General features: G+C 44.7%; 1 protein-coding gene across 11 annotated transcripts in view; it reads left to right on the top strand.

Annotated features, from left to right (window-relative positions):
- EPHA5 (EPH receptor A5) overlaps positions 1-25,999 on the top strand; it is a 212,579-nt gene that overhangs the window by 160,841 nt on the left and 25,739 nt on the right. For 4 of the 11 annotated variants that reach the window (XM_055727514.1, XM_055727505.1, XM_055727459.1 and 1 more), the window contains 5 exons: positions 5,155-5,260; positions 15,144-15,209; positions 22,049-22,116; positions 23,562-23,687; positions 24,707-24,892. In XM_055727514.1, the coding sequence (XP_055583489.1) occupies positions 5,155-5,260; positions 15,144-15,209; positions 22,049-22,116; positions 23,562-23,687; positions 24,707-24,892 (552 nt within the window). The remainder of the gene's footprint in view (positions 1-5,154; positions 5,261-15,143; positions 15,210-22,048; positions 22,117-23,561; positions 23,688-24,706; positions 24,893-25,999) is intronic. The other 7 variants (XM_055727486.1, XM_055727507.1, XM_055727500.1 and 4 more) reach the window with 3 other exon arrangements.

Below are 25,999 nucleotides of genomic sequence, written 5' to 3'. Positions count from 1 at the left end.
CTTCCTCATATTCAGGTGGAACCTCCTGTGTTTCACTTTGTGCACATTGCCCCTTCTGTCAGTGGGCACCACTGAAAGGAGCCTGGCTCCACCCTCTCGACACTCACCCTTAAGGTATTTGCATGCATTGCTAAGATCTCCGCTCAGTCCTCTGTTCTCCAGGATAAACAGGCCCAGCCCCCTCAGCCTTTCCTCAGAAGGGAGATGCTGCAGTCCCCTGATCATCTTTGGACCCTCTCCAGTAGTTCCCTGTCTCTCTTGAACTGGAGAGCCCACAACTGGACACAGCACTCCAGATGAGGCCTCACCATTGCAGAGCAGAGGAGTAGAGGGGGAAGATAAGCTCCCTCAACCTGCTGGCCACGCTCCTCCTAATGCACCCTAGGATCCCCTTCTTGGCCACAGGGGCACACAGCTGCCTCATGGGCAGCTTGCTGTCCACCAGAACTGCCAGGTCCTTCTCCACAGAGCTGCCTTCCAGCAGGTCAGCCCCTAGTCTGTGCTGGTGCAGGGGGTTGTTCCTCCCCAGGTGCAGGACTTTATACTTGCCTTTATTGAACTTTATTAAGCCCCTCTCCACCCAGCTCTCCAGCCTGTCCAGGTCTCACTGAATGGCAGCGCAGCCTGCTGGTGTATCAGCTGCTCCCCCCAGTTTTGTATCATCAGGAAACTTGCTGAGGGTGCACTCGGGCCCCTCATCCAGGTCATTGATGAAAAGTTGACAAGAGTGGACCCAGCACTGACCCCTGGGAACACCAGTAGCTACAGGCCTCCAGCCAGACTCTGTGCTGTTTATCACAACCCTCTGAGCTCTGCCATTCAGCCCGTTCTCAATCCACCTCACTGTCTACCCATCTAACCCACACTTCCTGAGCTTACCTATGAGGATGTTGTGGGAGACAGTGTCCAAAGCCTTGCTAAGCTCAAGGTAGACAACATCCACCTCCCTCCCTTCATCTGCCCAGATAGTCATTCCGTCATAGAAGGCTCTCAGGTTGGTCAGGCATGATTTCCTCTTAGTTGAATCCATGATGACTGTTGCTTGATAACCTTCTTTTCCTCCACGTGCTTACAGATGACCTCCAGGATGAGCTGTTCCATCACCTTTCCAGGGATGGAGGTGAGGCTGACCAGCCTGTAGTTTCCTGGGCCCTCCTTCTTGCCCTTGTTGAAGACTGGAGTGACATTGGCTTCCTCCAGTCCTCAGGCACCTCTCCTGTCCTTGCTTCCTCAACTCACGTGGTGAGGCAGCAGGTGAAGTCAGGAGGCCTTCAGGCTCCAGAAATTCATAGTGTTCCCTACTTAGAAAAATCCTGTATTTATGAGAGCTGATGCAAGAAAGGACCTGTCCTCCCCGCTCAGGAGGGAAAGAGGGGCTGGAACCTAGTCCTCCACACCTCTTAATGACTGTCTGCAGAGAATGCTGAGCTCTCTTAAATATCTGCATCTGGAGAAAAATCCCTGAAATGGTGCATCTCTGGAAGGGGAAGAATTGAACTCGCATTTGCATATTTTGGTGTGGTTCCTGTTGAGCTAAAAGATGGTTTCCTGTTGGCTGCTGATGCCACAGCCTCAAGGAAAGGAATTTGACTTGTGATCAAAAATGGGAAAAATGTGCACTGCCCGTACAGGGCTTTTGCTTGGCCTGTCACAAACTTAATATGGTTTTAGGGTGGGTTTTTTTGTTGTGGTGTTCGGGGTTTTTTTGTTGTTTGTTTGTGGGGGTTTTTTTTGGGGGGGGTTGTTGTTTTTTGTTTTTAAATGAATCTGATCATCCAGGTCTGGATTCTGGATATTTTGTGGCAGAGTGAACTCCTGAGGCATGCAGAAGCTCAGCTGCTCTTTCCCCAGTGTTCAGGCACAGCTGTGGAGAAATTCTTATTGTCCCAATTACCAAATTTTTGCAGAGGTGTCAAATATAATTGTCTCCCTCAGAAAATATGTCTTCTCTGTTTCAGTTTGTATAATTTTTTATACTGTTTGCATGGAAGAGAGATTTTTTGGTGGAAATATTCTGTTCATTCCAGTGAGAAAGAGTCTATTTTCTGTATGTTTTCCTTGGAAATTTCAATTTTTCAATATTTTGATTACTGTTACTCCTGTTCATTTAAAATTCATCATCTTTGAGAAGAAGATGCCCAGTTGCCTTTTCAATGCACACTACTTCTGAAGCCATAATAGATTTTAAAAGAATCATTATACACATACAGATGTAGCTGTGGAGCCAGTGATTGAAATAACAGTGCAAATTGCATCACAATACAAACATTAATGCAAGAAGAATGGTCTATTTAATGTATTTCTTATTGTATTAATCATTAATTGTGCCCTACAAGTAGCAACAAAATCATGTTATGCCAAAAATTATTCTATATCATACTAAGGAAATTTTGCTTGCATTTGGAAATTTTCTAGTTTAGAGTCATTTGAGTAATAGTGTTCCAGACTGTTAATAAATAATACATGAAATATATACACACTTGATCAAGTGCTTGGGTACCTATGATCCTGGTCCAAAAATAACAGCACTTCCATAAAGCCTATCATGTAAGTATATGCATTAATCAGGATATTTTTTGCAAACATCATGTGGTAACATCTTTAAATCCCTTGAGTCTGCACCCCAGTCTTTTTAGCGTTTTAAAGGCAGAGGAGTAGGTACATCTCTGATACTAAGGAGCTGCTGGCATAGTTGGAGGAATATCTACTGCATGGTCCCCAGTTCAGGATCTGGGAACTGTTACTCTGTTGGACTTGAGTTCTGGGTGAAGCAGGACTTAACCAGACGTTTAAACGCTTAGTAGAGCAGAAATGCAATGTAAGCTTCAGTATCATGTAAAACGCAGCTCCACTTGATATTTAAAACATTTTAAAAAGCAGTTATTTATTTTTTTTCCCCCAGGGCCCTATATAAAGTCAATATTAGGGCCAGGAGTGTGACCAGACTCACAGTGCTTTCTTGCACATCCCAGGGAATTTGAAAGCAAGCACAGATCGAAATCTCACTGCTACATCGGAGTTCAGATCTGAAACTCTTGTTAGAGCCAAAGCAAATTATTTTAATTCAAGAACAGATGAAAACCTTTCAGTGACTGTTGTGAGAATCAAAGCCAGCCTCCATAATTGTTTGGACCTAACAACAGGTTTTGTTTCCAGTTCAAAGGTTTCTGTAAAGTTATTTTTAATATACTTTGGGGAAATATGAAACAACAGCCTGAGAGATGCAAGGGAGGGGGAAGCCATAACTTGTTTTGAATTTTTCTCTTTTTTTCCAAATTTTGGGGGTTTTTTACATACTACTGCAGGCATCTGCAATTCTGCAAAGCACAGCAATGCAGCCAATGCTGCATTTTTCAGCAGAAGTTTTCTATTTGGGCGGAAGCTGTTGCTAGGTGTATCCACTTGCTGCTGACCTCCTTTCCAAATGCCACCAAGCTCGTCTAAACTGATAAAACTAACCTTGCCAAAAGCTGGTTTTCAGCTGGATTGGTGAGCTAATCCAGCTGGTCAGCTGGATGGGAGTGGGAACATGTCACCAAGTTGAGGAGGGCTAACACAAGTCCCCCCTGGCTTTAAATGGCAGCAAGGTCCCAGCTCGGCTTATGAATTCAGGCTTTTTAGCTGTCGTAGGTCCCAGTTTTATCTCATTTCCCCATCCCTTGAGCTGTGCAAAAAATCACCAGTCACAGCTTAATGTTCTCCTTTAAATGTTTTTCTTTTTAATTATTTTGTCAAGAAAGCAATAAAACATCATCTTAAGGAGCCTCCATAAATTTGTGAGGCTAATAAAATCTCTGGATGATGGCATGGGTTTGGAGCAGTTAACATTAAATATTTAATGTATCGCGGCCAATCCTTCTGAAATCATTTACATTGCTGTAGCAGGTCCGTGCCACTCGCCGTTGAGCGCTGGAGAGCTCCTGTATGAGGAGCTACTTGAAACCCATTGCAGATCAACGTTTAATGCCATACCTTTTCGACCTAACTTTTAACAATTAATATGGGACTATATTCCGTTATTTTATAGCCTCCATAAAGTTAATCCTTGTGCTAAGGAGCCCTTTTCACTTCAGTCATTTAGTTAAAGGCTTCTTCAGTGTGAAATTGATTCTTGCTGCTCCCCGGGGTGGATGAAGCTTCAGCCGGGGCTGGCACAAGGGTAGGAGCTATAATGAGGTTTTTCCCCGCACGGCAGCAGTGCCTGTGCCTGGGAGCTGGGTTTTGCGGGGAGAAAGCCAGTTTTATACCCCGGGGTGGTTAAATATATATGCAATTAAATAAACTGGCAGCAAAGAGGGCAGGGTGAGAAGGCTTTTTCATTCCTGCTTGGGAACCCCATGTGCAGACCCATGGGGAGATGTGGGTGCCTTCCCCTGCAGTGGAAAGCAGATGAACAAGATACGAGTGGTGTTAGCATTTCCGTTTTACAGGCTGCAGGAGCTTGCTGACCTGGTCTTACTTAACCTGTAGCAAACCCCTGTTCTCTAACAGCTTTCCTGACCTTTCCGCTAGCATCTTTATCACAGGACGCATCTCCTGCCTTTTGGCCAGAAGGCTTTTTACAAGGCATGGGCTGGAAGAGTTCTGCTTCCCTTGGCTGATAAAAGGACCAACCAGTGTATGTGTCTTAGCAAATTCCTATTCTACAGAGGGCATCTTCTGGCCGTGTAGTATAGATGCCACAGGAAGCTTTTAATTGTTTATAGCTTTTTGAAGTGCACATAATGCTGCTCATATCTCAGAGATCTTGCTTATGTCTCTTAACAATAACATTCCATAAATGTTCTCTCTGCATATGGGAAGCTGCTGGGGTTTTGTCCTTTATTTCTGAGATTTTTAATGCAGCTAACCCAGGAAGACAAACCTGAGTTTGCAAACTCAGCGGCTGTGTTCTGCAACACTTTGGTTTCTGAATTCAATGATGAGATGCAATTTTGTTGGGGTTTTGGCTTGGGTTTGCATGTGTTTTAGGTTTCTTTCCCCCCATTTCCTTTCCAAACTAGAAACAGGCAGCAAAGGGGGGAAAACACAAACTGTAAAAGAAGAAATGAACTGGTAAGACTTGAAACCTTGCTGACAGCCTTGTTAGAAAGACTCGTGTGAGTGCTGACTATTGTTTTAACCTTAATCTCCATTTTCTGTTTCTCATCTCAGCAGTAGCTGCATCCAGCGACCAGAGCCAGATTCCTATAATTGTTGTGTCTGTAACAGTGGGAGTCATTCTGCTAGCTGTTGTTATCGGTTTCCTTCTCAGCGGAAGGTAAGAGAAGAAGCTGTGTATTTATACTTATCCAACTTTTGTAATAACTTCTATCTGACCAGCTGATTGGTGAGATTTAGGTGAAAGCAGCATGTGAGCAAAGCTGTCGAGCGGTAGCGCTGTAAAGCAGCACGAGGGTGGGATGATTGATCTGTTTGGACAGGCAGGAATGACTAAGGCTCGTTCGCAGATGTCGTTCACTTCCCAATGTTTTTCATCTCTGTATAGACTGGCCCTGATTATTCGACTTGATTCTCACAGGAGTGTTTTTACATTCCTTTAAAAATAAGCGGAACATGTTGTTACAGGTAAAATATCCTGGAGCCCGTATGTTTACACTCAGAGCTCACAATGGCCTTTGTTCACAGACAAAACTTGACTTCAGCAAAACACTGCAACAGTTGCAAATAAAAAGAGAAGAAACCCAACGGAATGGCCAAATGCCCCGAGTTTTGGTCAGATCTGGATTTCATTTCTCATGTGTAGGACGCTAATGTGTTCCCCATGCACTAGTAAATTATACAGAGAGCTCCCCCCATGGAAGGAGATACTCAGTTTCAAACTATCAAGCGATTCCATTGATTTCTCATGTGCTTAAATGTAGGCAAGTGGTGAAGGCCTGGTCTATACAATCTTTGACAGCTCTAATGGAAGTTGATGGAACTTGTTGGTGGACAAGGGATTGTGGTATTGGGAGGAAATCTGGTTTGTATCAGGATCAGTTTGTACTCTGGCACTAAACTTGTGTAGCAGCCAGCACGCAAGGCACTTTTTTCATATACTGCCTGTGTATTAATACCATTTTTCAATGGCATAGTCAAACGATGCAACAGTCTTCATGCAAAGCAGTGGGACGTGCATCTATTGATAAGGCTGATTTTTTTTTTCAGTGCAAAGTAAACATTTATGCTTCTAAGGTTCCCATCAGCCCACTGTTGCTTTCACGATACAGGTCTTTTCTTAAACTCGGGTCTAGCAAGGTGGCTGTAAATTACAGGATATTTTAAATGTTAAGAGTAGCTATAAGATACTCACAGAGGAACTGTGCTGATACCGAACATATTGGCTGAGGGTCTTATTTCCCAGAGGAGGTAGGGTATCAGTCTGTGAAGGCGGCACGGTGAAATCCAGCCAGGCTGAGCAGCTCTGTCCCCAGGCGTAAGGCATCCATGGAAGGACACAGTTATTTCCTGTCTTAAAAGGTAAGTGTGCTGCCAGACTCATCTCCACTCAAGGTCAGAGACTGACAGTCTCTTTCAGCTCAGCCGTTAAGAGTTCCTGTCATCTGCTTTGAGTGATTTGTTGGGCTTAAAAATGGGCAAGTAAATGCTCCTGTCTGCACAAGAAGCATGCAGCGGTGGGGGGCAGTGAATGGCTACGGGCCATTCACACCGGGGGCTGCAGGAAAGCTGTAGCCAGAAAGACTTGGCTCTGAACACTGTAGGCAGGAGTTCAAGTCTCTCCTTAAAGGCTGGAGGTTTTGAGTCAAATCCCTCCTTGAACAGATGTGGGGGGATGTGGACCTTGGCCTCCCCCAGCCTAGATGTGTCCTTGTATCAATGAAAAGAGGAGGATGCACACGCAGCCTTAGGCAAGCTATGGATGTAGCCTGGCACCTCTGCAAGGAGGGGTGGGGGGGGGGGTGCATTGCAGGTGGAAGGATATATGTTCCTCTATGGCCATAAGGAATTGCAACTGTGTGGCAACCAGCAGCTCTTGCTCTTCCCACAGTTGCTGCCAAGCACTCAGGACCCCTTTGGGGAGGACGTGCCCTTGCAGGTCTCCTTTTTGCTGTTACCCTCTCTGGTCTGAGCAAGCAGTTGCAAAGCCGCAGCCATTTGTCAGCAATTCTTGTTAGTTATGTCTTTCTGTCCTTTGCCCTAATGGGCTTTCCAAGATGTGCTTCCTCTTGGCTCTTTACATCTTGGCATGTTTATAAAAGCCCTTGTCTCCTTTGGCTAGTTTTAGTACCACCTCTGCTGCTGCCTTAATCCTCCTACCTTGTATGCACGCCTCTCTCCATGGACCCCAGGGCAGCTGCAGGTTACTGGGAACTTCTCCTTGGTGCCACACTGGGTGTATGGGAAGGGGTAGGCACAGGGAACTGAGCTTTTGGTCTGTTTTTACCTTTTCAACCCTTCTGCTAAACTGGGAAGAATGCAGTACCTCAGATGGAGGTGGTGGAGCGCCAAGTTTTGATCCATTGTTAGAGAAATGGCTTCAAAACCACAGAGCTTCTTGGCCACTTTGAGTTCCCGTGAATTTTAAAGCCTGTCTAGTGTGTTGAGTGACTCATGAGAACAGAAAAATACACCCCAGAAGCCCAGGAAGCTGACAGCCAATTTGAAATTAAACAAAGCAAAACAAAAAAATTGCTCCTGTTTGGAAGCAGCAGAGATGCCGCTGAAGTGTGTCACTCACGCTGCTTTGCTTTGGATATGATTTTGAGACAATTTGTGGAGTGAATCTCCTGCTGTGACACTGCGGGGTCGATAAACGCATTCCAAGTCATGGGATAATTCCTTTCTGAAGCTGTTAACCTGTTTCTGGAAGACACTTCCCTGTATCTTTAGAGTGGTGATGTTGTTCCAGTGCCTGGTTCCAGGGGGTTAAATTTCCTTTCCTAATTCTTTCCCATACTTGCTTTTAGAAAAACAGACATTTTGAACTCCAGGAGCTGCTCCAGCTGGAATCACCACTGCTTTCCACACCAAGTAAGCTGTGCAAAGCCCAGGCTCTGTCTTTTCTGCTAATGTAGGAAGCAGGTACTGCCCAGCAGCAAAGCCAAGAAGAACCCTCTTGCTGTGCAGCACTGAGGACATAGCCTGGCTGGTTCCTGCAAAGAGGTTCCTCATTGCTGGCTCCATGTTGTTCCCAGGCTCCCTGGGAGGCCCTGGGAACCTCAGAATTAGGATATTCCTCCCTAGGATGCTGTATGGCACCTCTTTGCACCTATCCTCCCAAGTGCTGGGCTGAAGTGAGCAGGGGGTTGAGAGCAGTTCTGTGGTGAGAAGGGGATGTCCTCCCGCTCTTGGCAGCTCGGAAAGTAGTTTCCCAGCCATAGGATTCAGGAGTTTGCTGTGCTCCACAAGCTTTTTATTTTCTGCTAGGTTCCCAGAGGCAGAAGTTTCCACAGCTCTTCCCCCCCCCCCCTTTTTTTTTTTTTTTGCTTTTAAGTATGTCTACAGTTTTCTTGCTTCTTTTGAACGAATGTAAGTAACAGCATGGCATTTTCCATTGGCAGCTGGCCCTACACCAAAGGTCAGCTGAATGGTAATCACGGTGGCATTTCCACAGGCCAGCATCCATCTGTGGAAACGCACTTTGTGTCTGAAGCTGGAGGTTCCTGGGAATTTGAAACAAAATGTGCTTTGCCTTAAACAATTAAGCTGCATTTCAGAGCTGATTTACTTGCAGATGCTCCAGAAAACTCTCCCTGTAAATAATGTGTCCTCTGACCAAGGTCATAAATGCCAAGCAAAATAGCTGATCACTTTTAAGTTATCCTGCTCTTTGCATCAAGGGCATATTAATAATATAACGATCAGGATTACAAATCAAAGAGATTCACTAAATCAGACTGTAGTTGTCTCAGCAAAAAAAGAGAAGTGGATTGAAAATCTATTATTAAACCAGCTAGAAGCATTGAATTAAAGAACATGGATTTGTTATTATCTTTGTTTTGTTAGGATTATGTGTTCTTCTTGAAAGTGCAATGCATTTTCAGATAGAGCAAGGCTATAAATTTTACTTTCCTAGCAATGCTTGAACTAGATGCTGCTTGGCATCGTTGTTCCCAATTGAGGTATATATTAATCTAAAACCATTAGAGACTTTTGTTTTACACTCTGTGCCAGACAATGCCAGTCACAAAGATCTTTGCTGTCCGTCTTGCAAGGAGTAATAATGTGCCACAGTCATTATTGTGGCATCAGCCACTTTCTTCCTACAAAATGACATAGGAAGCCAAGTTTGCATCAACCTGGGAAGGAGACTGTTGGGGTCTGCAGCGGATCTGCAGATAAGTTAGTTGACCTCAAAGACTTAGCCGTGTACCTTTAAGACAGCCACAGATTGTCAGGTATGTAAACAGGGTGTGAAGAATCGGAACTTAGAACTGCAGCATACGGGCACCTACAGCAACAGCAAATAACAAGCAAGAAGAAGGACACAAAAACCTATCAGGTGTCTATCAGGTTTAGACACCTGCACTAAGATATATAAATGGTTTGTATAAACAATAAAGGCCATTTTGTCCGAACCCAGCCACACAGACATAGTGTTTCTTTTAAGTCCGCCTCAACTTGCATCACCGCAGGAGACCTACTGCTTCAGAGCAGTTTCCCCTTTTCTGTCCTTCAAACCAAGCCTTGTTTGCAAAACTGATGGGGTCTTAGGGTGAGTGTTAAGAGGTTCTGGTCCCCCAAGCATTTGAGCTTTGTAACACTAAACAAAGGCATGGACTTCTAACAGAGCAAAATGGGGATGCTATTAGGTCAGTGCTGTGCGTGTTTGCAAAAGCTGCCCAGAATAACTAGGAGGTGTATTGTGCATCTGCATTTATAGCCAGCTACCCATTATGGATGACCTTTCCATCTCAAGTGATCTTCCAAAGAACCAGAGGGAGCTTTTTATAGAACTTAAGAAAAAAATAGATTTGAAGCAACAAAAATCTGCCCCTCTCCCTGTGTCATGCATATATAGAAAGTCTCTTTTTAGAAAGGAACTAGCCTTCAGAAGGCAAAGCAAAGACAAATCTTGCCACCTGGATATTGGCAATTAGAGGCTTCTGCACCAGAGTATCCATCCTTGACCTTAGCTGATTTAGACTTTTAAATATCAGCCCCTGCGGTGGCAGAGGGCTACTTTCTGGACACAAGTATGTGCATCTTGTTAAAAAGTGACTTTCAGGGAGTAGAGAGGGTGAAAGGATTGTGGTGTATATCCTAGGTCCTGAGCCAGCGTTTGCAACCTTCTGTGATGTGGAAGGTCAAAATGGATTAATTATTCCACAACCTCCCCCCCCCATCCTATTTTCCAAGATGTGTCAGGGCTTAAAATAGTTTGCTTTTTCGACATTTCCGTAGGAAACAGGAGACGGTTTGTAGATAACATTTTTCATAGAGAATTTTTCCAGCATGAGTCACAATTTTTGTTAGTTGTGACTTTTTAAAGGGCTTTTATCTCTACATTCTTGCCTGCTCTTCCTTCTTCCTACAGGATATTGTCTCCCGTGATTTGTAGCCACTTTATGATGGTGCCTACTGCCAAATATTCCCCACAATTCACCTGACAAGAGGAAGGATTTTGTTGGAGAAGCTATTGCTCTGCCAAGTCAAAATTCCCATCCACCAAGAGCAGGCAGAGTCTGGTCCTGCTTCTGTTCAGGACAAGGTCTTTACTACCTCCATTGTGTTACCAGCCTCTTTGCTCTGTGATGGTATGTTTTCCCAGAGAGGATTGTTAGCAGCATTGGTGTACAGGGTCCCTCTGAAAAAAGGGGCTCCAGTGCCTCCTTCTGCACAGGCTGATGCCTTCCCAGGGCCAGTGTAGAAATGTGCTGCCTGTAATCCCCATCTTTAGCATCCTGCCTAGATCAGCTTGGCAAATTTGACTGCTCCAACACCTTTTTACTTTTTTTATTCTAAACACTTTTTGGGTTAGTACTTCTGTGCAAACACATTGGGCTCTGCAAGCCAGTCTGAGCTGCTGCAGTTTCAAGGAGTATTTAGGGACCTGGGCTGATCTGCCTTCAGATGACTTTAGCCCAGACAGGAGGTGGGAATTGACCACATCTGTAATTAAGCTCCAAGCCCATGAAGCATTGCCCTTGAAAGCATCATTTCTGAGTTACTCTGGCAGCAGCCGAGGGAATGGGGCAGGAGGATTGTCATGAACAGATAAGCAGCGGGCGTAAGATTTGTCTGAATAGGGGAAATGTGGGGCAGTGCAGCAGTCAGTGACGAAAGCTCCTCACCTTCGTTCTTCAGATGATCCATTTGACAGCATTGTGCAATTCCCATTTCCACTTCAGGAAGGGAACTGGGCTGCCCTTCAAGCTGAAAATGGAGCCTGACCAGTGGTAGCAGCTCCAGGCTCCTGCTATGCACTGGTGAAAGCCCCATGCGTAAGTAGTGTTTTAAATTGGGGTATTACAGTGTCTTCTCTTGGCTGTGGAGTGGGTAGGGGATGAAGAAAAAAAATCAGTCATCCGTCTGGACTTCTGAATGTGTGGATGTTTTACCTTGCTTTGAATGCTAGAAATAGGAAGTGTGACCTCTCCTGGGGACACGCCATGTTGTGGCACTTGGCCTCTCACCTAGAGAAAAGGGTGTCTGTACTTTCTTTCAGCTTGGACATAGCAAAGTATAATGCCAGAGGTCTTTCCAAGTGCAGTTCTTTTCCCTGGAAGCTTTGCTGTCCTTCCCTGTAGTGACTGCACAGGTACAGTCTGCTCGGGCCTCTGCATTCTCAGTTATTCTAGAGCAGCGCAGAGCCATGCTTTAACACGTGATCTAGGTGTAGCTCAGCAGGAAGAGAAGGTGACTCCTAAAGCATTCATATAGTTCTGAGCAAAGCAGGAATGTACTCCTAGCAGCTCACAGGGTGTAATGCTGCTCCACTGATGTTTGAAGCAAGCATGTTGACTCATGAAGTACTAGGTGTGGTGCTGGCCTCCTGACCTGGAGATGCAGGAAGCAATCATTGCCATCGCTCAAGGCTGTGTGAAGGATTAGAAAAATCTTTCCAGGCACCCTCAAATATTTCAGTCTTTAATTGCAAGCTTCTGAAGAACATCCCATTAGAGCAGCTTATTAAAAGTAACAAACGAGGCTTTCATTTATCATGACTCCAAGTCTTCAACTTAGAACTCTTAAAAACCACAGCTATATGAGGCAGAGCCTCTCAGAGATCTATATGGCCACTGGAAATGTAGTTTAATTCTGAATGCTCTCTGGGTCATCTGCAGACTTGTGGTAAATTAATTACATTGGTTGCAGGCATAGTTGTTGGGGCCATCGTATACATTTCATTAACAAAGCATGTAGCCCAGGGTTTTGAAACAATGCCAAGAGTGTTGATAAGTCCTCCTAGCACAGGTTTATTACAGTTTGCTCTCTGGAAAGTTGGGTTTGCAAGCCACACAGGCATTATGGGGGTCACCTTTGCTAGAACTGGAGTAGTGTCATCTTTGTGTGCCTGAGATAACCAAGAGTGGCAGGGTTGATCTAGCCAAGAAGTGGGACAGTTCCAGGAGGCCACAGAGGTCCAGGAGGTGCTGCTGTATCTCCAGGATCCTCTTTGTTGTCTCTGTCCATCTGCAGGCTGGTGCTTGAAGCCAGGGCTTGAAGCAGAAGTCACACCTTGTTTCAAACCAGCTTGACTTTTGCGGATGCCGCCGCCTCAGCATCTTGTTCTTTTCAAGCAAAGGGGATTTAATGCTGCAGGTGTTTTTTCAATAGCCTTCACCATTACATGGATGTGTCACCTGTTAACCTGCAGCAAACTGAAGGGGGTCCTGACTGACAGCTGGAGCCATGGGCAGCCCCCACAAGCTGTCCTTGTAGTCTGCTGGTTGATTCAGTGAGGCTAGAGGAGACTTTGCAGATAATTTTGATGTATACAGTGCTCGGTTCAACTCTTGACTGCTCTGCGATACAGGTCAGCTTGCTGGCTAAAGATCTTAAAACCCTGGAGAGGTCTGGATGTATTTCATTGAGCGGCTATCTCTTATCCTGCCACAGCATTTAATCTCATCTGCAAAGTGTTTGCTTTCAGATCCTCGGTTTCTAGACTGAGAAAGCCCTGTGTGGAACAAAGAGACGGGGAAGATCTGCCCCTCCTAAAAGTCGTCAGCACCCAAATGCGTGGTGGCCATGAGGGCACAGTGGGTTTGCTGGAGTTTAACATCCAGTTTTATTTGCCTCAGAATTTTTATATTCTGAAGTTTATCTGCCAAACCAAGGCATTCTTTTCACACAAGCTGTAATAAACCTTCCATTGCCCTAACTGTTCAGGCCAAGTAGTCCATTCAGTTACCTATCCAAGCACTCCTGGGACTGGAAAGTGAATTGGTTCTAAGAGCTTTAGATTCCCCTAATGTTACACCTCTGAGTATTTTGACCCTAAGTGCACAGCATTATGTGATGGATGTGCAGGAGTAAGGCTGCATTGAGGCATATTTCCCTTGCACTTGAGCATGTTTTTCTTCCCTGTAAAGAGGAGCAAGGGAGATCTGAAGCACTCTGCTTTCAGTGCAGGGGGCTGATTTTGTGTCGGAGCAGCCCAGTTGCTGATGAGGTACTCAAAGAGTTTTCTTTGTTTAAAAAAACAGTGAGCTCTTTTCATTTTAAGGAATCTGTTGCTTTTCAGGTTAATTGAACTGTTGTTCCAAAAACTCTGACTTTGCATGCTGAGTAGCGAGGGAAGGTCTGGTGGCAGCAACCGTTAGAAAATGCCTGGGGGGAAAGAGCCTCCTAGCTAAAATGTAAGCTAAGTTGTCACAGCCACAGTGATCTTCTGGAGGCATAGCAGTTCGCTGGGCTCAAATCCTGCAAGGTTAAACCCAGAAAATGGCATAATTGACTCAAAATATATAGTTCTTGGGTTCCCTTTGTGTACTTTTGGACCTCTGGTTTTAACTTGGGTCAGTGGAGAGGTTTAGTGATAGCTGAGCTGCTCCCCTATTAGTATGATTGCAGAAGATGGGGCATTATGAAATGCTGTCAATTATAGTAAAAAAATATTGGCATCACTGTTTAGAAAATGTTAGCAAGTTGTTTTGCTGATGCAAAAGTAGCTTAGAGAGACATTCTTCACCAGTTCTAATTTAAGTAAGCACATAATCCAGTATATAATTCTATAAATCATTGCATGCCTGAAGTTATTTTGCATCATAATTTAAGGCATTGCAGTTGCAGAATGTTAATTTTGTCTAAACAGGCTATTCTAATGTGTTTAGTCATTGTAAGTTATACTTGATAAAAATCTGATGGACACAATTTTTTTTCAAGAAAAACATGTTATGATGATTTGAGAAGAAATGATGAGTGAGATCTTCAGCTGACTTTAACCAGGTTATGTCTGCACTGTTGGGCTCCCAATTGTATATCACACTGAAGTTCTTTCTGTTGTTTCTTCTGCACTATGTTCTTTTCCAGGATGAATTACCTTAATAGATTTGGTAACAGAAAAATGGTCTATGCAAGTTCTCTGACAAGGATAAAGGGCAATTACTGAGGTGCCACCAGCCTTGGGTTATGGACTGATGCCAGGCGAGCCATACTCCGATTAGATTAGAGTAATGGCCCAGCAGCCTTCAAAAGCAAGATGTGGATGCGTGCAGTGCCTTTCAGCTCGCCATATTTTGAGTTTATTTAGGCTGACTGCTCCCACACGACTCACAGGGTCCTGCATCTGCAGATAGGTAACACACATGCAAAGCTTCACTGGTACAAGGAGACTCGGAAAGGGCTGTGTGAGTTGAATACATGCATAAGGGTCTGCCAAAGCAGGGCTCGCATTCATCCAGTGCTTTTTTTAAAAAAACAAAGTGTAACTGAACCGCACATGCAATTTACTTTGCCTGCTCCAAGGCAGGTACTTAAGTTTAAGTACATGGCCCCATTAATCCTAATGGTGGTACTCAAGTACAGGAAGCACATGTTTAATTGCTTTGCAGGACCAGGATCTGTATGCTCTCCCCAAGGCCTTTTTCCCCAATGGTAGCCCATCCCATGAAATTCTTGCAGCCCAGGGTGTTAAGGTCCAAATAATTGCAATAAGAAGGAAGAAGGGCATATAAAAATGTTGGGAATGTATTTGCACCTTGCCAGGGTGGTGGGATTATTCCTTATCCTGGGCCTTTTTGTTTGCTTTTCAGTTGCTGCGATCATGGCTGTGGGTGGGCTTCTTCTCTGCGTGCTGTTGCCTATCCGAGCCTAACATGGTCAGTGTTCCCACCTGTGCTGGCTCCTATTTCGTGTCCTCCCTCCATGTTTTCTGTGCACAGTCTGCCTCTCCCTCCCTTTCTTGTATTGGCCTGGAAATCACTTTCTCATCCAATTTCTGCACTCTGCTTGTCTATCTCAACAACTGGAAACAGCGTGACCCAAAACAGAGTGTGTCTGCAGCAAGAACAGGGGTCCCAGGAGAAAAAAACCTGATATGTTACGCTGTGATCGATCCAGACACCACACCAGCAATGTCATGTCTCATAATAAAACATCATGTATGCTGGACACTTCATCAAATTCTGCTTCGTGTCACCAAAAGGGGCTGAGAGAGGTAATTTGCCTCCAGAAAGGAGGCAGGGGGCAGGCAGGACTGGAAGGGTATTTAGTGGCATGTAGCATGCATGTCAGTGAAATTAACTGTATGTCATCGACATACATGTCAATGTATGACATACATGGCAATAACATGATGCTGTTTGCCAATGATATGCTCCGGCAGCATTGGATATATCTCTGTGGGCATTGAGAGCTGCGTGTCTGTGCTGCATGCTGCCCCATTCTGCCACCATCTGGGCCTACCTCGCCAGTTTCTGCTCTCTTTATACTCTCCCCTCTTTTCTAACTAATCAAAGGAAGGGTGATTTTAATTTCTGTTGGTTTGACTGGATGCGAGTTGTGTTGCTCCCTGAAGAGAATGTGTTTTAGGCCTCTAAATCAGCTGTAATCTGTGCAGGCAGAGATCTCTCTAAGCCTCCTAGGAGACTCATGAAATTGCCATCAGATATCTGCTTGAGACCGTAGGAGCGCTAAGACGTCCCACACACGTTGTTAAAAGGGAAGGCTTTGCAGCATAGCTGGGCGAGAGGTGTGAAACTCTTCTACTGTGTTTTCTGGAGCTGCTGAGGCTTTGCATGGTAGTAGCTGGGTCACGGTGCAGCCCCTGGCTGTGGGGCACAGCAGTCACCAAGGCGGACTGTTTTGGGGTCCTCTAGTGCTGTTTTGGCTCTGACAGGCCTGAACCAGCGAGGAGTTTGCAAATGCAAATCACAAAGGCCCTACAGCAGAAGACTTTTTAGTATTTTTTTTTTTTCTGGTTGAAGCATTTTAAAATTGGTTTTCCTGACTTTTGAGTGCTTAAGAGCAGTGTTAGTGAGCAAGGATGCTCGGCTCAGCATTTGGCTGCAAAATGTTCTTCTGACACATGCAGTCATTCCTGCGAGCCACTGGTTTGACAGTGATTGCACTGAAAGAAAATCTTTTCGTAGTTCTTGTTGTCTGTCGTGCCTGTGCCACCATGCAGAAGCAGTCCCTCACTGGGAGTCATGCTTCAAATGTCCTTAGCAAGACCCCCAGCCAGAGAGTGACAACAATGGAAGATACTGTTCAGAGGAGACCAAGAATGGACTGGAAGGCTATGAAGAAGAGACACACACAGGGAAGACTTGGCTGACCTGGAAAACACTCTCTGCAAGTTTCCTCCTAAGCTGTGTAGAGACTAATGTGGCAGCAATCTGGGAGGGGGAAATGGGAAAAGTGACTTCAAGGCACAGACGCCATCAGCTGTGCTATGGGAAGGCACAACAACCTATTTGGAGAGATCTATGGAGATTACTTCAGAGGGAGCTTCCTGTGAGAGGGAGAAATGGTATCTTGTTTAAATTATTTTTAATTGTTCTGGCGGTGGTTTAGGAAAGCAGGGAGTCATTCAGTGCAAAGGCAGGGAAAGACTATAGGCTAAAAATACTACCGCTGGAATTGTGAAACTTCCTTTGTAAGGCGTCCAGGTTAATAGAGGTCCAAGGCAGGGTCACACCGTGTAGAGGGGACAGCAGTGGCTGGGAAAGCAGCTGAGAGGACAGTTCCTTCGGAAAGGAACCTCCCCGATTCCTCTCCGGCCAGTCTGGTGTATCTCTGAACTGAGCTAAAGGTGTTAGCTGGTCATCTCGAGACCTTTTTCTGCTCTTTTGATCCTCTTCTCCAAGTTACAGGAGTTTGAGAGTAGATACAGGAGTTGAATGAATCAGATTCCCAGCCTGCATGGGTTGCTTCAAGTTAACTCCAGGTGAAAGTTTGGTCCAGTGCAATGGAAGTAATTCATTATAGACATCAAAAAAGCAGGAAGAACAGAAAAATCGGAAACAACTTCCAGTATAAAACCTGTTTGTTTTACACCAGTCCCTTGAATATTCCCTGGTTTTGTGATACTGAATGTATTCTAGGATTGCAGGCAGCAAATGTAAATGCTGAACATGGACCAGCGTTGCTAGAGGTAGATTTTTGCTTCTGTCTCTTTGCTATCGGTGTTGTTTATCCAGGATAAAACTATTTACTGAACAAGTTATTGTCTCCAGACGTGAGCTGAGGCAACAGGATCTTGACTAGAAGGAATGATCCATGTTTGTTTGTTCCTCTGGGTGGAACATGGTCCTGCCCTGCAACACATATGCAACCTTATCACTTTAACATCTTGGAATGTCTGAAATGAGCACTAACCATTGTAAACAACAACCTTGTGGTCCTCACAAACCTCCTGTAAGATGACAGCTTGAGATGGGTTGGATGCATTCCTCAGAGTTGATTTATTGTAAAAGATGTGCTTCTGAGTGAAGGTCTCATCCCTGAAAAGCAAGTGGCATTTTGTCTGTGTTTCAGAGAAGTGCACAGAGTTAATTTATCTCATACTTAAGAGATGAAATACATGTATAAATCCCTGCAGGACTGGGATGGGAGCTTGCACGCTGCTTCAGGGCACAAGCCGTTCAATGGCATTGACTGCATCTAGCAAGGTGAGGTCCCTTTCCTCATCAGGAATGTCTAAATGCTGTTCCCATGTACATTTCCAGTAATGCCTTGGCTGTATGCTGAAATGCTTTGGCCGGTGCCTGTAAAAGGAGTATATAAAAACTCTCCCACATCACTGCCTAGGGCTTGGATGTCCAAGGTCCAGTTCAACATCCCCTGACTGTGTCCTGCCTGGGTTGTGAACCACACTGGTTGCCCCAGCTAAGGAGATGGAAACACCTTCCCTTGGGCATTCTATGGTTTTTGGCGATGCCTCGAGTGGCTGAGGGGCCACACGCCACCCAGCAAGGGCACCCTGAAGCACAGGGTCAGACACAAAGTATCTCCATTGGTCCAGGGAGAGCAAGCATCTTCCTGCCTCATTTCTTGAAGGATTTTTCTCTGTGAATTGGCTTGTGCCATGCAAGGCAGTGGGCATTGGCTTCCCAGCTGGATTCTTCATCTTTCTACCTGTCCATTTTATATTTTATAAACCTATCTAGGGATCATTTTACAACTTCACTTTCATAATCTGCCCCATAAATATTTTACGAGCTGCCTGCCAATCTGCAAGTAGTTTTTAAATAAGGCATGATGCCTTAAGAATATTTAAAGTCTCACTTTTTTTTTCCTCTGATACGTTTATTGAAAAACACAGAACTGTGCAAGGAAGACATCTGCTTTCTGGATACAGAAACTGGGACAAATCCACAACAGGAATAAATGAGTTGAGATTCAGGTGTGCTGCTGAATTACATTAACGTTTTGGCCGAGTGTTTCCAGCTCAGTGGGAGATGAAGCAAGCATCAGGATCTTTATGCTTCCGTTGTACATGATACAGAAAAGATACAGAGAATCTATGGTTTGTACGATGACAATAAACTAAAGAATGAGTCTTCCATCAGGAAGCTTTTGACTCACAGCTTTTCCAATAAATATTAAGAGCAAATGCACATGCAGAAATGGATTATTTCACAAACAAGTGGGAGCTTTTTCTTCCCCCAGAATATATTGCAAAGGCACAATATTTAGATACTTTTATCTGCCAGTAAGATTCACGTAGTGAATCAGAACTCTTAATGTGAAAAAGCAGATTTTTATGAGTTTTAGTTGGGGAAGAAAGGAGTAAAAACTACTTGTGTGTGTTCCTTAAAGCATCTGAAGGTCAAGAAAGGCAGAAGTGCAGTTTAGCCTCAATCAGCTTCTGCTTGGCTTGTTTCTCTGGATAGTTTAAGAAAGTGAGCATGCGAAGGGCAGAAGTGATTGCAACAGTCAGGTTTTGCAACAGGCTTTGTTAGTGACACCCAACTGTTCCTTGACAGTCACAGTCCACTAGCTGCCATTTCACTTCGGTGTGTCTTGTCGAGCCTTGTTTTAACGATGCTTTGGGGGTCCCAGAGCCTGATTTCATATGCTAATGTGACTTGCCGCTGTATGTGTTTCCCGGCTTGACAGAGGGGGACAGCCAGAGCCAACTGGTTTGCATTGGCCCTTTGTGTGCCTGGGCAGTAAAACATGGACTGTTATGCATCAAGGTGTGCTTGGATCACTGGATGTAAGCAATGGCATGTTCCCCATTTCTCTCTCCTCCATCTTTATATTCAAAGAATCAGGAGATGCAGGTAGTAAAAAAGATAATGTTCAAAAAGCTTATTTAGCTTTTATTTTTATTTAGAAGTAGTCCAAACATGAGGAAGAGATGAAGGCATTTGCTTTCAAAATGAACAGCAGAAATCTTGTGTATGTAACAGAAAGATGAATTGAAATATTTGTGTATTTTTAAGAGGAACATTGAGTTATATGCCTCAGTATGGAAAATAACTTCTGCGGACAACTGATGTAACATTCGGCAACTTGCAGCAGAAAAATTGGGGTGGCCAGAAGTGGGAATTGATACTGATACTCCTATCTCTACTTTATATACGTAAGGGGGAGGCAGTATGATGAAGAAGGAGAAGAATCTGGTTTCACCCAGGGATTATGAACACCAAAATGTGCTTTGAGATGATGCTTACTCCCAGGGCTTCTGCATACACGTAGTGCTTAGTTTTTGAGTTAATTAGACAGGACCCCATCTCAGGAAATGCCGCTGCGGCTGCTAGAGCAAGGCAGTGAGTACCTACATGCGGACAACTGAGTAGTTTCTCCAAGCACCTCATTGCTGCTCTCATGGGTTTTGCATTCAAAGCGTGATGGTCTCAGCTTAGTTGCTGCTGCTGAAATCATGCCCTGCATGGATGGCATGGCTGCTAATCAAGTGCAATCTACTTACCTCCCTGCCTGTGTCCCCAGATCACCTGTCAGCCTCCCTCCCCCCTGGTCTTTTGTGCCTTGTCTCGATCCGTTCCCCTGCACTTGTACAACCTTTGCAGTGTTTTTCCCTCCTCTCCCCTTGGCATGGGTCTCCCCTTCTCCCCAAGGTAAGCTTGCGTGCCAGCTCCCCTTCCCCAGAGTAACCCTGTGAGCTCATGTTGCTTTTGCCCTCCTCAGCCCTGCAGTGTCCAGCTCTGTTGGGGCCAGCTCAGCAGCAGTGCGCACATCCCATCGTGTTGGGGCTTTTATTTGTAATCGTGATCGTTTCACAAATCTGGTGCCAAAATCCTGTAGCCAAAAGGCTGCTTGGCCCCTTGCATCTAGGCAGAAGAAGTTCCCTGTAATAGGACTTCATGCTGAGGGCATGTTTCATGCAGATGCCTATTACTGCCTCCTCTGGATTGCCGTTTTGTTTCTGCTAATTGTATGCTCCTCCTTGCTGTGTGTGCTCGCATCCCCCTATCTCAAAAATCGTGGGCAATGGAAGAGAAGACTCCCAAGTTTCTCAGCTTAAAGTGGCTTCTTGGTGACCTGAGGCTTTCTTTGAGGTGTGCCAGCTAGCAATGCCACTGCACGCTGGCAGGCTTGCAGGTGCCTGTTGCAGGCTTTTCACTCTGCCAGGCAGAGTCCCTGTGTCTCATGTCCATGCAGTTTGCTTTAAGGATCATCCAGTTCCTGTATCCAGTTATCATATCAGGTCCTTGGAAAAACTGGTGTGTATATGTGCATCATACATACCTCATCCCATATTTGAAGATGTGTATATATGTGTGTGTATACTGCAGTTCTCCTTGCTTATGTAGTTACCCTGTGGCTTCCTACATGGTTGTCTAAGTGAAGCAGGTCTCAGAAATGCCACCAAAGCAGCCAGTTAATGTTAGTGCAATAACATCACCTAGAGAACCAGCGAGATGAGTCAGGGAAGAGCAGCCAAAGACTCACAGGAGGATGCCCTGGGGGAGATGCGACTGCCATATGACTGTGGTTGCAACTCTGTGGTAAGATTCCGCAGCATCCTGGCACTGCCTAGTGCTGACATGGGAGCAAGGTAATTCAGGCAGTGAGTGTGTGCCTTCTTCCATCTTTATTGCTGCTGGGAAGGGGGATTCCATGAATGGCAGCTCCCCTGCGTAAAGACAGGAGATGTGCAGGAAATCCCATCAGAGCCAGGAATACATAGGAGACCCTTGAAGGCAGTGAGGCAACAGGTTTGGGGTTTTCTAAGCAATTATTTTGCGTGTGTTTAAGGTGTTAATGTTTACATAAGGCTGTTTTCTAAAGTATTATTAAAGTTCTATGCAAACGACCAGTGGATGAAGAGGAGCATGCAATACATACAACATGGTGCCTGCAAAAGCTCTGCGGTCCGGGAGATCTTGCTTCTGCAGTTCTAATGTTTCATCCCATTCCCCTTCCATTGTCCTTCCTGTTCTTGCTTTTTTTTATTATTATTTCTTTATAATAGCTGAATTAGATGTATGGTAGAGTGGAATTGTTCAAAAGCATCTGTGGGATTTGGAAACACAAGTCCAATTGAAAATCAGTGGGCCTTGGGCCCTGAATCCCGTTAGGGAAATTGCAAGTAGTTTGATGAGCTAAAACTGGGTCAGCAGCAATACAGCCGCTAGAGAGGTTGGATTCGTTGTTGCTCTGGGGTTTTGTGCTTTGTGTGATTTGAAGTGAAGAGCGGGGTTCTGCCATACCAGAGACAAAAACACTGTTCTGGGTTTTTTTCCAGGCGATGTGGCTATAGCAAGGCTAAACAAGATCCAGAAGAAGAAAAGATGCATTTTCATAATGGCCACAGTGAGTAAAGATTGGACATGTATATATTTGGTTTTGGCACTCTGTGGTAACAAGAATACAACTGAGGGGGAGAGAGTTTTGAAAAAAAAAAAATTAAAAAACAAGTAATCTGGTTTTCCTGGTAATTCACAAAAGATCTGTTTGTTCTGTTATTCGGTAAGTCCCCACCTGCCCCTGCTTTAAGCCCTGTGGAGAACTGAATATTTGGACAGTCCTTGTACGTGCCCAGCTATTCACACCTGTAAGCCTGCAGCAGATCTCTCTAGTGAGCCATTTTGTTTTATTCCTCTCTCTTTGCTGTGTGACTCAAGGTGCTATTAATTTTGCCTGGTCAGCACAAAACAGCTCTACATTTTTGTGGTCTGGATGCTTTGGTCCAGAATATCTGTTTAAAACCCTTGCTCCACCCTAGCCAGCCGTGAGGACCAAGCCCACAGCTACTCTTTGCCTTGGATGCCTCTGCAGAGGCATGAGGAACAGCGCCTACTTCTTGCGCCTAGGAAGCTTTCAGAGATGCTGTGTTAATGCCCTTATGTACAAAAAAACTCTGCGGTGATGCTAGAAAGTACCTCTCATGGTTACTGTCAGTCCTTCCGTGCATCCAAAGCCAGTGTTTGAAAAGCCTGCCTTCGCCAAGTGCTGTAGGATCTGGGGATGGGTAACAGCAGGGTGCTTTTTGGGGTGGAAAAGGCAAACGCATCTTGAGTGAAAGTCAGATTTCCATTAGTGCTATGTAATAAAGGCAGCAGGAAGCAAATCAATTAAGAGCCACAGTGTAATGTAGCTGTCTTATTAGACTGATGAGCAGTTCTTCGTGTGAGTAGCCTTAATGATTGTCAAAACAAACTTACAATATGGATAATGAAAATACTTTTTCCCCTCTCAAGTCCTGGAGAAAAAGCCTGCTATTGATTGTATTTATACTGGTACAACCCACAGGCTTTGTTCTGCAAATATTCCATTCATTTCAATCCCAGTAACTCCATCTGAAATAATGTGGCTGATTGATTAGCTAATATGTCAGTGGTAGGACATAATTTATTGCAACTCTCCATCAGCCCCCTTCCATCCAACTTGCTTTGCAAATTGTTCCCTTAACATTTTGCTTTTTGTACTTTTCCTCCTGGCATATCCTTTTCAGATCCAGAAAGGAGTCCTTTTGCAGCAGACCCCCAACCAGCCATTATGCAGTACCAAGAGGGACTTTTAGCGATGCATCGTTCCAACTGAGCACTGTCATGTGCTTTTCTAAATGTGATGAAGTTGCACACGTGTCACATAGAAACTAAATGTCATTTTCCCGGAATACTATTCATTTTTCCCGTAGAAACAGGTTTTCCCTGCTGTAATGTTTTCCAGCAAAGCAGAGTGTAAGGGACACAAGTGTGTATTGCCCATCTTCTGTCATGCTATGTACCATTAATGCTCTTAATTTGTATTTGCAGTTAAGCTGCCTGGAGTAAGGACTTACATTGACCCCCACACCTATGAGGACCCTAATCAAGCTGTCCACGAGTTTGCTAAGGAAATTGAAGCTTCATGCATAACCATTGAAAGAGTTATTGGAGCTGGTATGGAAACATATTTCATGACCCTGAGCAGTGTGGAGGGTTAGCTTTCTTAACACGAGAGATCTGGGAAGGGCCGTGAAATATTTGTGCTGTTAGGTACCCTGCAAGTGATGGGGAGCGTGTTCCAGCTGATGTCTGGGACAAACCTGTCATTGTCTGTGGTTTTAAAATTCAAGGACTGAACTGAAACCAGCAGAAAATGGTCATGTTTGGATCGAGCTGAGTTGTTTTGATGGATGCTAAGGAAAATGAGTCACTTCATTTTCAGGTTCTTTTCACCATTTTAACCTTTTTCTTCCCCCCCCATTAAGGTCAGTCTCAAAGCTAAAATTAAAAATAAGATGTCATCTGGGAGAGAAAAAGCCCCACAAACAAAAGTTAAAAGCCTCTAACTTCCTTGGTTAAAAGAAGAAACTCCCATTTTCTTTCCAGTTAAGCTGGTTGGACTTGTATCCAACCTTAGGAATATTTTCTATCCTCTGAAATTGTGTTTTTGGAGGTAATTTACTGTTCACCAGAAAAAAAGAAGAAAAAAAAGCCATTTGGGTTACTTTTTAAAAAAGGTGGTCATAAAATCAGAAGCGGCTTATAGTCTATAAAAATATATGTTGCTGTGAAAGGCTAACAACACTCCATCTATGTAACTTACCAAAGCAAGGTTAAGAAGCAAGTGGCTTGTATTTTACAGCATCTACACAGGGCGATGATGTAGGATGTGACTAGACGAAAACACGAAATGAGGAAAAAGCCCAATAGAATATAGAGTGTAGCTCTTTAAATACAGGAAAACTGCATTTTTCTTCCTAGTTTTCTTCTGCTTAGGAATTATTTGGCTTGTGGTACACTGGCTATTTGAGATGGCGATCACTGTGATGTTCAGCTTTCCACATGCATGAGTATGGGGCAGCCCTGCGTGCTTTTGGTCAGCTGTCTATAGGGGCCGGGCTGCTGCAGGCAGACGCGCACTGTGTATTCCTTCGACGTGCTGTGATCCCATTCTTTCTGGTTCTTCTCTGAAGGGGAATTTGGCGAAGTCTGCAGTGGACGGCTGAAGCTGCAGGGAAAGCGCGAGTTTCCAGTGGCTATCAAAACGCTGAAGGTGGGCTACACGGAGAAACAGAGGCGAGATTTCTTGGGAGAAGCAAGCATCATGGGGCAGTTCGACCACCCCAACATCATCCACCTGGAAGGCGTCGTCACAAAAAGTAGGTGCAAGTTCCTGTGGTCTGTTGTCCTTGAACTCCGGCTGATGGGAGAGTTGGTTAAGGGAGGAAGACTTGGGCAGCTCACGTTTTGACTGCACCTTTCATAATTTCTCAAAAAACAGTGAACTCCCCTTGCCTAAAATGTCACACTTTGTAGGTCTGGCCAGGAGGTTCCCCAAAATTGTAAAGGGGGTTTGCACCCGAGAGATTTCATTGTTCTTCCAGGTAGAATGGATAGATAATGGCTAAAATAATAAAATACATTAAGTCCTCTGCAAACCTTGCCTCACCTAGGCATAATAAGAATGGGCTAAGAGGAAACCCCTCTTTAAAGGCCCCAAATCGAATGAGACAGAAAGAGGCAATGATATGCCTGGCCAGCCTTAGGCAGGGGGTGAGTGATGGAGACAGGAGTAAGGCTGGGATGTCTGAACACCAAGGGATTGTGCTGCCTGACTTCTGCCCTTGCAAGCAGTTCAGCAGCACCTACTGTCTGCAAAATGCAAGACCATTTTGAACACAGCAATGCCGAGCCACTAGCCAAGATTTTTGGAGCAGGCTTGCTTCTTATTCCTGCCTTTATTTGTTTACTTTTGAAACCACATGATCCCCAGGGTGAGCAAAGGTGTGCCAAGAAGTGGGAAGTGATTTCCCTGGCAGGAAAATAGGGAGGATTCTGCTACCAAGGGTCTGGAAAAAAAACCAAAACCAAACAAAAAAACAACCACAATCCCTGATGATTTCCAGCCATCATCTTTTGAGAAACCACTGAAGCAAAACCCACAGGAGGGTAGTACTGAGCCTTGTGATCGCTCACAGAGGATGTGAGCAGGGAGGGAAGTTAGCTGAAGTTTTGCTTTCCAAAAGCAAGGAAGAATGGTAGTGTAGCTGAAGGTGACAGGACTGTGTAAAAGCACGATTAAGACAAGCTCCCTCTAGGATCTGCTAGTGATGCTGATGGGAACAGTTGCCCCTGGTGCTGGCAAAGAGATTACGAGGGGGGTTGAGGGCTTGGGGAAGATGTGAAAGGGCTGGGAAAACATCCCAGCGTGAGAGTTTCTGAAGTCTGACTGTTCAGTTAGCAAAATAAGCTTCCATAGTTTTCCC

This window comes from Falco cherrug, chromosome 1 (assembly GCF_023634085.1).
Source record: "Falco cherrug isolate bFalChe1 chromosome 1, bFalChe1.pri, whole genome shotgun sequence".
Taxonomy (NCBI): domain Eukaryota; kingdom Metazoa; phylum Chordata; class Aves; order Falconiformes; family Falconidae; genus Falco; species Falco cherrug.
The sequence above is the reverse complement of the archived record's forward strand: the minus strand, read 5'-3'. Positions and strand labels throughout refer to the sequence as shown.